Consider the following 12,259-nt stretch of genomic DNA (forward strand, 5'->3'; position numbering starts at 1 on the left):
ACACAAACACACACACACATGCACACACACACACACTACACCCTGGTCCTGTTCTCCCAGAGCCTCCATGTGCAGACACACAACTGTATACACTTTCACCCCCAAGAAACCCAAAACACTAATACTTGTCTACTCCAGCTCCCTCAAGACATCTGTGTGCGTGCACACACGTATGCACGCTCATACCACACTACAGCTGGTCTCACCTGGACACCCCAGCATATGCCCTAATCCTACCCAGAGCCACATGTGCTCCCAGAGCCTGATCACACACACACACACCCCAGGCTCTGCCTACCCCACACTCTGTATGCATGTGCATGTGCACAGAGACACTCCCACATTGGGCCTGCCTGGCCAAGGGGCCCTGTACAGATCCACAGCTTTTCCACACTTCTTGCACACACTCCAGGGCTCCACCACTAGGCTCCTTCGACTTGACTCTCCTCAAGCCTGTGTGGCGAGCCCACATCTACCCCCCCCCACAAGAGCACACACACCCTCAACCTCAGGCCCAGCCCCAACACTCTCACTGGCCCTCCCTTAGCACCTCTTCTGGTCCCCCAGCCATGTGCCATTGTGCCAGGGCAGGGGCTGGGGAGCTCAGTGAAGCTGTGTGAATGGGTGTGGGCATTTTGTGTGTGCACAGCTGGGAACACTCTTAGCCCATTGTCCTCTGTCCTTGTTTCAGGTGAGCTTTCCCCTTGCCGCATCAACAACGGGGGCTGCCAGGACCTGTGTCTGCTCACTCACCAAGGCCACGTCAACTGCTCCTGCCGAGGGGGCCGCATCCTCCAAGAGGACCTCACCTGCCGGGGTGAGAGAGGGAATGACGGAGGAGAGACACTGGATGGGGGAACTCTGGGCACACACTGGGGACCATCTCCTCCTAGACTCCAATAGCCCAGCCTCCGGAAGACTTTTATCTAGGAGAAACTGAGGATGACCTCAGTTCTGGGGGGCAGGGGGTAGAGACATGCAAGGCCGCAGGGTCCTGGCTCACAAAGCTCCCCCAACATCGCCCCCACAGCCGTGAACTCCTCTTGCCGAGCACAAGACGAGTTCGAGTGTGCCAACGGCGAGTGCATCAACTTCAGCCTGACCTGTGATGGTGTCTCCCACTGCAAGGACAAGTCTGACGAGAAGCCATCCTACTGTAGTAAGGGGTCTCCTCCAGTCTGTGCTCCAGCCCTCCTCCCTCCCCACTGGCTTCAGAGTCGAAGGCCTCAGGCCCCAGTCTGGCAGGGTGTGGGAGTGAGGGAGCAAAGCTCCATGACCCATTCCACGGCTGAAGAGTTTAGCCCTGGGCCAGGCCCCTCGAAGTGCTGAGCGGTTTGTCAGGGGAGCAAGCGCATGCCTTCTCATCAGAGGCAGCCCCTCCTGTCGCTGCCGCTGACTGGCGGCTGCTCCCCGTCTGTCCGCAGACTCCCGCCGCTGCAAGAAGACTTTCCGCCAGTGCAACAACGGGCGCTGTGTGTCCAATATGCTGTGGTGCAACGGGGCGGATGACTGTGGGGACGGCTCCGACGAGATTCCCTGCAACAGTGAGTGGGACCCGGGCCCGGCCCTCAGGCCCCCACCTCTGCCACACCCAACCCTTGCTGAGCTCTGGTTCCCAGCCCCCATGGGGCCTGCTTCAGCACACCCCTCGGTGGGCCTGGGCAGGCAGTTTGGGCCAGGAGCTCTGGCCTGGGGACTCTTGCCCCTGACGCAGGAGACTGTGACCTGATGGTGTTGGGTGGGTGCTGTTCTAGAGACAGCCTGTGGAGTGGGAGAATTCCGCTGCCGGGATGGCACCTGCATTGGGAACTCCAGCCGCTGCAACCAGTTTGTGGACTGTGAGGACGCCTCCGATGAGATGAACTGCAGTGAGTGACGCCCCTTCCCGGGTGCCCTGTAGTCTCTCTCCCATCTTGCTCCCTCGCCTCCTGCCTGGGGTGCCTCCCTGCCATCCCTCTGGCCCCTCTGTCGTCCTCACAGCCTGTGTGGCCCCCACCAGGCCTGGGCTCCCTGGGGTGAGTGGAAGGGGTGGACAACACCCCCTGCCCCGAAGGACACAGTGAGACTTTCTAAAACACTAAGGCCACTGTCAGGCCAGAAGCTGCCCCAGGAGGGAGAGTAGAGGGAACCTCTTGTCACCCCTCATTCCTGCCCCCCCCAGGCGCCACCGACTGCAGCAGCTACTTCCGCCTGGGGGTGAAAGGGGTTCGCTTCCAGCCCTGTGAGCGGACCTCCCTCTGCTATGCACCCAGCTGGGTGTGTGACGGCGCCAATGACTGCGGGGATTACAGTGACGAGCGCGACTGCCCAGGTCCACCACCAGCCTTGGGTTGGATGCACGGCGGGCAGCGGGCCCCCGAGGGTGGCAGCGCCCTCATGCCTCCCTCTCCCCCCAGGAGTGAAGCGCCCCCGATGCCCCCTGAATTATTTTGCCTGCCCCAGTGGGCGCTGCATCCCCATGAGCTGGACGTGTGACAAGGAGGACGACTGTGAACACGGCGAGGATGAGACCCACTGCAGTGAGTGACCACAGGGCCCGCCCAGGCTGGGGGCCCAGAGAACCCGCATGGGCAGAGGCTTCACCACAGCCACGAGTCACGGTCCACACCCCACCTTTCAGTTGCCTCCCAGGAAATGTCCTCCTGGAAGAAGGGCACCCAGGGCCTTCAGCCCAGGCCCCACCCCTGCAGGACATCTCTCTAGTTCATGCGGGCCCCCACGAGGCCATGCCTTGTGGCCCCTCTCCCATCCGTCCTACACCTGCCCGCCCAGCTCAGTGCCCTGCCATTCCCTCCCCCCATCTCACTTTGGCTTCCACCTGCCCCAGACAAGTTCTGCTCGGAGGCCCAGTTTGAGTGTCAGAACCATCGCTGCATCTCCAAGCAGTGGCTGTGTGACGGCAGCGATGACTGTGGGGACGGCTCGGATGAGGCGGCTCACTGTGGTGAGGGGTGGCCGGGATCGGGCAGGGGAGGTGCTCCTGGGAGGGACCCACCCCAGGGACCCCCCCCCCCACTGCACATGCACATGCCCTACTACAAGAGGGACGGCACAGTGGTGGGAATGTCACCCCAGCTGCCCGGCCCACTGCGCCTGCTCCCAGCAGCTCCCTGTCCCCCCAACAGAAGGCAAGACGTGCGGCCCCGCCTCCTTCTCCTGCCCGGGAACCCACGTGTGTGTGCCCGAGCGCTGGCTCTGTGATGGTGACAAGGACTGTGCTGACGGCGCCGACGAGAGCGTCACGGCCGGCTGCTGTGAGTGGCAGCGGCCCTGGGGAGTGGGGCGGGCAGCAAGCAGCAGTCTCTCTCTGCAGTAGGGGAAACTGAAGTCAAGGAGAGAAAGTGCTTCAGCAGGGGTCCCTCAGCTGGTCAGTGGCAGCGCCCTATCTACAACCCAGATGGGTGTCTGGATTCTCCATCCAGTGCTCTGCCTGCTCTGCCACTCAGACCACACGAAGGGCCTGGGTGACAGTCGTCAGCTAGTCAGGTGGGAGCTGAGGGGCCATGTCTGTCTCCCTCCGTAGTGTACAACAGCACCTGTGATGACCGCGAGTTCATGTGCCAGAATCGCCAGTGCATCCCCAAGCATTTCGTGTGTGACCATGACCGTGACTGCACCGATGGCTCCGATGAGTCCCCTGAGTGTGGTGAGCCCAGGACCGTCCTGGGGGTGGTGGCAGGGGTGTGCCCTGCCCTCCCTGTGCCCGAGCTCCCAACCTCACCGGGCCCCTCTTCCCCCAGAGTACCCGACGTGCGGCCCCAATGAGTTCCGCTGTGCCAACGGGCGCTGTCTGAGCTCCCGCCAGTGGGAGTGCGATGGGGAAAACGACTGCCACGACCAGAGTGACGAGGCCCCCAAGAACCCGCACTGCACCAGCTCAGGTGAGCCTGGACACACAGCCCCCTCCCCATCCTCCATCCCTGGCCCAATGGCCCCCCTGACCCGCCCCTCCACCCCCTGCAGAGCACAAGTGCAACGCCTCCTCGCAGTTCCTGTGCAGCAGTGGGCGCTGTGTGGCCGAGATGCTGCTTTGCAACGGCCAGGATGACTGTGGTGACGGCTCGGATGAGCGCGGCTGCCACGTCAACGAGTGTCTCAGCCGCAAGCTCAGTGGCTGCAGCCAGGACTGCGAGGACCTCAAGATTGGCTTCAAGGTGTGCCCCGCCCCGGAGTTCCACACCCCCAAGGCTGGCTGGAGCCCCTTTCTCCATCCCGCATTCGTTCGTTTGTTCCTTCAAGGGCTCATTCAGCACCTGCTCTGCCAGGAAGCTCTCTGGGCAGTGGCAGTGGCAGGGAGGTGGTGGGGGACTGGCAGAGGAGCCCAAGAAGGGGCGGCCGCTGGCATGGGAGAACAGCCATCTGAAGAAAACCTCGAAAGAGGTGCATAACCGGCTCTGTCAGATAATGCTCATGGGTCACATAAGATGAGGCCTGAGCATCGACCTCTGGGGACAGAAACAGGGAGGTCATCGGTCACTGCAGTGGTTTAGCTGGAGTGAGAGCCAGATTGCTCAGTATCTGTTTGCTGCCTGCCTCCTGCCCCTCAAGGCTGGGCTTCCCCAGCAGAGCCAGCCAGCATCCCCGGGATGGAGGGAACTGGAGCTCCAGGCTCCAGGGCGGGAGGCCCCGACTCAGGCCCCTTCCCCAACCCAAGGCTCCCTGTGCCTGCAGTGCCGCTGCCGCCCCGGCTTCCGCCTGAAGGACGACGGCCGGACGTGTGCCGATGTGGATGAGTGCAGCTCCACCTTCCCCTGCAGCCAGCGCTGCATCAACACCCATGGCAGCTACAAGTGTCTGTGTGTGGAGGGCTATGCCCCCCGTGGCGGTGACCCCCACAGCTGCAAAGCAGTGACCGGTGAGACAGGCACAGGGAGGGCGTCACATGGCTCAGGCAGCTGGGAGCCGGGGGTGCCAGTACATGGCCCACCTGGGAGCTGAGCCGGACACTCTGTCTGCAGATGAGGAGCCATTCCTGATCTTTGCCAACCGGTACTACCTGCGCAAGCTCAACCTGGATGGCTCCAACTACACGTTGCTGAAGCAGGTGCCAGAGCCGGCCCTCCTCACCCCACCCCTATCTCTAGGCCCAGAGCTACCTTCCCTGCCCCTCGCAGCCCCCTCAGCCTCCCCTCTTGGGCCGATGTTCGTCACCCCCTACTCACTTCTCCAGCCACCTGCATCCTGACCCTATAGTCATCCTCCACCCCCACCCCCCCACATGCAGGGCCTGAACAACGCTGTCGCCTTGGACTTTGACTACCGAGAGCAGATGATTTACTGGACGGACGTGACAACCCAGGGCAGCATGATCCGAAGGATGCACCTTAACGGAAGCAATGTGCAGGTGAGGCCAGGGGCAGCCCACCCCTCAGCAGACAAACTTGGGGTTGGGGGCCAGGGATCCAGCCGCAGCATCCCTCCCCAGAGGGCTTGCTCTGTTTCAAGGCCATCTCCCCTTCACCCCTCACATCCCACTGAATTATTTCCTCCTCTTCCTTCCCCACAGAGTCACTGCCTAACTCTCTTTGTCCTGGCTTCTCCCTCTCTCTCCTCCAAGCTCAGAGAGTGAGGTCTAGGAGATTCCTCCTGCTTTTCCCCTCATTATCAGTAACTTCCCCCTAATGGCTGCCCTCTCTTAAATTCGTGCCCCTAGGCACTTTGGGGTTTGAGGTGCAGTATATCTCATCTGGAGACCCCTCTCCTAGAGCCTCAGCTGATGCCAGGCCTGGGGCTGGGCATTTTCCACCCATTGTCCTCCCTGCCAAGCTGGGGGAGGAAGCCCTACTTCATACTTGGGGGGTGCTGGGCCCCAGAGAGACTGAGGATCCTACCCCTGGTCATCCAGAGCTCCTCCTTCCCTGCCCCTGCCCACAGGTGCTGCATCGGACAGGCCTCAGCAACCCTGACGGGCTGGCTGTGGACTGGGTGGGTGGCAACCTGTACTGGTGTGACAAAGGCCGGGACACCATCGAAGTGTCCAAGCTCAACGGGGCCTACCGGACGGTGCTGGTCAGCTCTGGCCTCCGTGAGCCCAGGGCTCTGGTGGTGGATGTGCAGAATGGGTACGAGGGCAAGGAGGGTTGGGGGAGCCCCTGAAAGTAAGCAGTCTGCTCAGGCATCCAGGCCCAGCCTCCCTGCAGGCTCTTGGTGGGACCAGTCGCCGGATCTCTTGGGGGCTCACTGCCCACCTACCTGCCAGGTACCTGTACTGGACAGACTGGGGTGACCACTCACTGATCGGCCGGATAGGCATGGATGGGTCTGGCCGTAGTGTCATCGTGGACACCAAGATCACATGGCCCAACGGCCTGACACTGGACTACGTCACCGAGCGCATCTACTGGGCTGATGCCCGTGAGGACTACATTGAGTTTGCCAGCCTGGATGGCTCCAATCGCCACGTCGGTCAGTGTGCCAGTGAGGCTGCCTGGGCACAGCAGCCCCGGGAGGTGGGGGGTCTTCACTACGAAGGATCGGGCCTTTGGGGGAAGAATAAGATTAAAAGTCAGACAGTGTGGTCCGAGGACACCAGGGGCCTGGTGATCCAAAGCAGCCCGGCATACACCCCCTGGACAAGCCCAGGCATGGGGCCACCGTCTGAAGGAGAAAGAGGGGTCCCTTCTCATGCGCAGTTCGGGGCCCCAAGAAAGATAGGAGTAGGAGGCCTGGGGGTGGGGTGCTCAGCACAGGGCATCCTCTCACATTACAGAGCAGGAGCCTGCAGTCAGAAAGGCCTGAGTTTGAGTTCCAGCTTTGCCACTTATTAGCTGTGCGACCTTGGGAAGCCACTTAACCATCTGGAATGGGGGCTGGGGCCCACCTCACAGGGTTGTTGCAGGGTTAAGGACGTTAAGGAGGGAAGGTGCTAACCAGCTGCTGGGCCTGTTCCCTCCCCCATCCGCAGTGCTGAGCCAGGACATCCCACACATCTTCGCACTGACCCTGTTTGAGGACTACGTCTATTGGACAGACTGGGAGACAAAGTCCATCAACCGAGCCCACAAGACCACGGGCACCAACAAGACACTCCTCATCAGCACCCTGCACCGGCCCATGGACTTGCATGTCTTCCACGCCCTGCGCCAGCCAGATGGTGAGCAGCCAAGGGGTGGGAGCCAGCCAAGAGTGAGCCTGGCATGCAGGGCCCCCGGGGAAGGATATGGGCCCGCAGGACTTGTTCCTGCCCACCCCTTCTTTCGCATGGCCTGAGCAGTGCTTGCCAGACACTGGGAAATTAGCGAGGCTGTAGACAGGCTCTCAGGAGCTGCAGCCCAGCCTGGGTCCAGCCCAGGAGGCTTGAAGCAGCAAGCCCCTGAGGCCAGTCAGGTAGGGTGGGTCCAGGTGCGGACCGCCAAGGCAGGACCCCAAAGGCAGGCAGGCCACACCTGAGGGAAGGCACAGGCAAGGCAGTGTGTGAGGCTTCAGGGCTGGTCTGATCCTGGGACCTCAGGAAGAGTCGTCCCCCTTCTCTGGCTTCCGCTTCCTCCGAAACGAGTAGGATTTGGATCTGTCCTGCCCCTGCCCAGGATAGAGTAGGCTAGGCAGCCTTCGGAAGACCAGAAAATGTGGCACCAGTGGGTGCCGCCCACATTCTGCCAGAGGGCAGTGGCTCAGAGAGCCCTGGCCCATCTCCTGGGTCCAGTCGGCTGCCCTTTAGCCACTTTCTCTCTGGCAGTGCCCAATCATCCGTGCAAGGTCAACAATGGCGGCTGCAGCAACCTGTGCCTACTGTCCCCCGGTGGGGGCCACAAATGCGCCTGTCCCACCAACTTCTACCTGGGCAGCGACGGGCGCACCTGTGTGTCCAACTGCACCGCAAGCCAGGTGAGGCTCTTCCCCTTGACCCCCATTCACCAATGCCTCGTTCCCCCAACCTCCACTACTCCTCGGACCCCAACACCCGCTCTAATGTCCTCACGCATCTGGTTTTCCCACGCTAACACCCCCACATTTCTTGCCTACCTCTTGTCTCCCCACAGCAATATTTTTATACCCGTCACCTCACACAAACACCCCCACACCCTAACCCTGACCCTCCCTCACCAGTACTCCCCACCCAGACCCTCACACAGATCCCCCATCACCTGGCTTTCCCGCACTCATCATATCCCAACCTTCCATCCAGCTCAGCACCTCCACAAAATACCCTGACCCTCCCGCTTCTTTGAAACATCCCAGCCCCCCAAAAGAAAACCTCCTGAGTTCCCCAGACCCCCACCAACCCCTCTTGCCCCCACCTGCCCTCCAGTTTGTGTGCAAGAACGACAAGTGCATCCCCTTCTGGTGGAAGTGTGACACAGAGGACGACTGTGGGGACCACTCAGACGAGCCCCCGGACTGTCGTAAGTGCCCAGAGCAGGGGTGGCAAGAGGGCCCTGCGCCAGGGACAACCTGACTCTCGAGGCTCTGAGTGGCCATGCCCAGCCCCAGCCCTTCTGACTCTGAGGCTCCCCTCCTGGCAGCCGAGTTCAAGTGCCGCCCCGGACAGTTCCAGTGCTCAACAGGCATCTGCACAAACCCTGCCTTCATCTGTGATGGGGACAACGACTGCCAGGACAACAGTGACGAGGCCAACTGCGGTAAAGGGCTGCCCAGCCACTGTCTGCCCTCCTTTCCCCCGCTTCTCCCTCCCCAGGACCTAGGGGTTTCCTTACTGAACTCCAAGGACAAGGAAACTCAGCCCACGGCAGCCTCCACTCTGGGCTGGACTCCTGTTGCTCTAGGCCCTGAACCTGCATGCTCCCACTGAGGGGATGAGGTGCCCCCTCCCTGCCCCTGAATCCACTGCCCCCCATCAGTTACCTCACCCTCCTCCCTGCCTCCCACAGATATCCACGTCTGCTTGCCCAGTCAGTTCAAGTGCACCAACACCAACCGTTGCATCCCCGGCATCTTCCGTTGCAACGGGCAGGACAACTGTGGAGACGGGGAGGACGAGAGGGACTGCCGTGAGTGCCCGGGGCTGTGGGCAGGGGGCGGGGCGCCAGGGACACAATGCACATTGGCACCTGCCCACTGCTGCTTCTCGGGGCCACGTTGCTGTCCAGTAATGTTCTTAGATAGGTGACATAAGTTATATAGCGTGTGACTTGGTTTGCTCAGAAAAGATGCAGATTCAGAAAACAAAAAAGCACCAACAATGGAGACAAACTGTCCCTTTCTTCTAAGAAATTGCTGGTGGGACCAGGGCCAGGGCTCAGAAGAGGGAGAAAATGGTGATCTCGAACTGTGGTGGGGGGAGAATGGGCAGGTCCTCATTCTCTCCCCCTACTCTGCAGCCGAAGTGACCTGTGCCCCCAACCAGTTCCAGTGCTCCATCACCAAGCGCTGCATCCCCCGAGTCTGGGTCTGTGACCGGGACAATGACTGTGTGGATGGCAGCGATGAGCCTGCCAACTGCAGTGAGTTGGCTGGGGCCCCCAGAGTCTACCTCCCCTCCCCTGCATCTGCTGCTCCCACCCCACCCCGACCCCAGGCGACCAGGGGCCACTCCCTCGCCCTCCCAGCACACTCCTGCAAGGACCCTCCCCCTCACCGCCAGCTGCCCCCTTGCAGCCCAGATGACCTGCGGAGTGGATGAGTTCCGCTGCAAGGACTCTGGCCGCTGCATCCCTGCGCGCTGGAAGTGTGACGGAGAGGACGACTGTGGGGACGGCTCCGACGAGCCCAAGGAAGAGTGTGGTGAGCATCCCCACACCCCGCTCTCAGGAGAAGGCAGCCAGCACGGGCAGGACTCAGGCCACTTGCTGACTTGGGCTCAAGTGGCCGGGCATGCAGCTTCCCAGGCCCTTCCCTGGCCCACCGCGTCCTGTTCCGTTTCCCATCCCTGCCTCCGCCAGCACCTCCTCAGCACATACCTGTGCAGAGTCTTCTCTGCCCCCCTAACAGAGGGGGCTCTGTTAATCCCCTCCACCAAGCAGCTCCTCCCACTCCTGTCCCGCCTCCTCGAATCTCAGAACAACTGCTTGGCCTCCCCCTGCTGATCTTTCCCCCACTGCTGGCCATCCTGCCCATGCCTGTCTGAGATCCTCAGGCCCGTCCCCACTCCTCCCTGACGGCCCGGTGTTTGCCTCCCCAGACGAGCGCACCTGTGAGCCCTACCAGTTCCGCTGCAAGAACAACCGCTGCGTGCCAGGGCGCTGGCAGTGTGACTATGACAACGACTGTGGGGATAACTCAGACGAGGAGAGCTGCAGTATGTCCCCCCACCACACTCCCATCCCACCCCACCCCTACAGACCTGGGGCGCCTCCCTTCTCAGCACCCCTGCCTCCGCCAGGCTGCACCAGGGCAGGTGGCTGCCTCCCAGGGCTGGGGGTCAGGTGCCCCCTCCCTGCTCACCCCACCCCTCCCCACTCCATGTCGTGTATTTGAGTTTGTGCCATTTCACCTCATCTCATGTTTCTCTCCATTTTCACACTGTCCTCTCGGGGTTGCAGAGGTAGGTGTCTCTGATGTGCCCCTGCTCCCACCACACCCCCTGCCACCGCCCCAGAGCCCCCCCGTCCCCGTGCTGTGCCTCGGCCCATCATCCTTTACTGGCCTCTCCCTAAACCCTGGTGCTTGTCTTAGTGGTCTTGTCCCTCTCCTGCTCCCCTCCACCCCCCACACACAGTCTGTCCCGAGGGCAGAGCCAGGGACCCATGCCCTCTCTTGTGTGTCTGCCCCAGAGGGGTAAGTGTGAGCCCCCTTTATACCCAGCTGAACCCATGAGGGCAGCCAGTTGGCTGGTGTGGTCATTATGCCAGTCAGCTGTGGCTTTCAGGGCGGTATTGCTCTGCCAAGGGCTGGAGATACCCCAAGGGCTGAGTCCCTGTGCCCACCCTCCTGGGGCCTGTTTCTCCCCTGTCCTTCTCCAGCCCCTCGGCCCTGCTCCGAGAGTGAGTTCTCCTGTGCCAATGGCCGCTGCATTGCTGGGCGCTGGAAATGCGATGGGGACCATGACTGTGCAGATGGCTCAGACGAGGTGTGTAGGGAGAGCAGAAGGAGGGAGGGAGGGCAGAACTACAGGGGTGCCCAGATCTGACCAAGATGCTTGCCCTTGTGCCCACAGAAAGACTGCACTCCCCGCTGTGACATGGACCAGTTCCAGTGCAAGAGTGGGCACTGCATCCCCCTGCGCTGGCGCTGTGATGCAGATGCTGACTGCATGGACGGCAGTGACGAGGAAGCCTGTGGCACTGGCGGTGAGGCCCTCCCCCCACCCCCACCCCACCATGTGGCCCAGTCATTCACCTCATTCTTTGTCTCCTGTAGTCATTTCTTAAGCACCTGCCACGTGCCAGGCACCGTTCTAGGCATTGGAGATATAGTGAACAACACACAGGGCCTCTGGGTACATATCAGGACAGGTTGTGCCCTCCACAACGGCACTTAGTCAAGGGACCCGTTGGACCAAAACCTGGCAGAGGCCTGTTGGCTGTGACCACCCAGGCTCCACCCTACAAGTCCTCCAGGGCAGTTGGCTGCACTGAGAAACAAAGTCCCTGTTCACTTTGCTTTCCTGACACAAGGAAACAGCGCCTGCCCCTGGCTAACCGGGCTGGGCTCAGTGGCTCAAGGCCACACTGTGAAGCTTGGGTAAGACAAGTCTGGGGCTGAGAGCAGAGACCCACCCAGCAGTGAGGACAGATATGCTGGCTCTGCCTTGGTGGGCTGGAACCTGGGTCTCCTGACTCCCCGCCCAGTGCTTCTCCTTTACGCCTGCCCTTGAACTACAGTAGGCCCCAGTGCCCTGCCACAACCACCAAAGACAGAGGGTGCTCTTGACCTCTCTGTGCATGCTTCCACAAAAAGGCCTCTTCTCCCCTAAATACCAGAGAAGGCAGTTCTGTTCTGCTGCCCAGCAGATACAAATGTAGGAGACCCAGGGAGGCGCCTGGGTGGCTCAGTCGGTTAAGCGTCAGACTTCAGCTCAGGCCATGACCTCACGGTTCGTGGGTTCGAGCCCCGCGACAGGCTCTGTGCTGTCAGCTAGCTCAGAGCCTGGAGCCTGTTTCAGATTCTGTATCTCCCTCTCTCTGACCCTCCCCTGTTCACGCTGTCTCTCGCTCTCTCAGAAATAAATAAGACGTTTTAAAAAATTATAAGAAAGTAGGAGACCTGGGTTAATTCTGGTTGTACCACTGCTTGCCTGGTGACCCCTCTGGGCCACCGCCTGTGGCGGGAAGGGTCTTCCCCCCAAGATCCTGCCCCCAGCAGCCAGCCTGGGACCCAGGGCTCATTCTTGACTCTTTGCCCTCCACCCCCCACCCTCACC

General features: G+C 61.3%; 1 protein-coding gene across 1 annotated transcript in view; it reads left to right on the forward strand.

Annotated features, from left to right (window-relative positions):
* LRP1 (LDL receptor related protein 1) overlaps positions 1–12,259 on the forward strand; it is an 81,006-nt gene that overhangs the window by 60,189 nt on the left and 8,558 nt on the right. Inside the window, exons 45-70 of the mRNA XM_077757422.1 lie at positions 692–817; positions 1,031–1,159; positions 1,425–1,544; positions 1,755–1,868; positions 2,162–2,311; positions 2,397–2,519; positions 2,828–2,944; positions 3,126–3,254; positions 3,524–3,646; positions 3,741–3,881; positions 3,964–4,154; positions 4,672–4,855; positions 4,959–5,044; positions 5,225–5,344; positions 5,875–6,062; positions 6,200–6,405; positions 6,905–7,093; positions 7,676–7,824; positions 8,249–8,342; positions 8,463–8,579; positions 8,829–8,948; positions 9,279–9,401; positions 9,556–9,681; positions 10,079–10,195; positions 10,860–10,966; positions 11,054–11,369. Of these exons, the coding sequence (XP_077613548.1) occupies positions 692–817; positions 1,031–1,159; positions 1,425–1,544; positions 1,755–1,868; positions 2,162–2,311; positions 2,397–2,519; positions 2,828–2,944; positions 3,126–3,254; positions 3,524–3,646; positions 3,741–3,881; positions 3,964–4,154; positions 4,672–4,855; positions 4,959–5,044; positions 5,225–5,344; positions 5,875–6,062; positions 6,200–6,405; positions 6,905–7,093; positions 7,676–7,824; positions 8,249–8,342; positions 8,463–8,579; positions 8,829–8,948; positions 9,279–9,401; positions 9,556–9,681; positions 10,079–10,195; positions 10,860–10,966; positions 11,054–11,369 (3,705 nt within the window). The remainder of the gene's footprint in view (positions 1–691; positions 818–1,030; positions 1,160–1,424; positions 1,545–1,754; positions 1,869–2,161; positions 2,312–2,396; positions 2,520–2,827; positions 2,945–3,125; positions 3,255–3,523; positions 3,647–3,740; positions 3,882–3,963; positions 4,155–4,671; positions 4,856–4,958; positions 5,045–5,224; positions 5,345–5,874; positions 6,063–6,199; positions 6,406–6,904; positions 7,094–7,675; positions 7,825–8,248; positions 8,343–8,462; positions 8,580–8,828; positions 8,949–9,278; positions 9,402–9,555; positions 9,682–10,078; positions 10,196–10,859; positions 10,967–11,053; positions 11,370–12,259) is intronic.

The sequence above is a fragment of the Crocuta crocuta genome, unplaced genomic scaffold (assembly GCF_008692635.1).
Source record: "Crocuta crocuta isolate KB4526 unplaced genomic scaffold, BGI_CrCroc_1.0 scaffold549, whole genome shotgun sequence".
In the NCBI taxonomy this organism is placed as follows: Eukaryota; Metazoa; Chordata; class Mammalia; order Carnivora; family Hyaenidae; genus Crocuta; species Crocuta crocuta.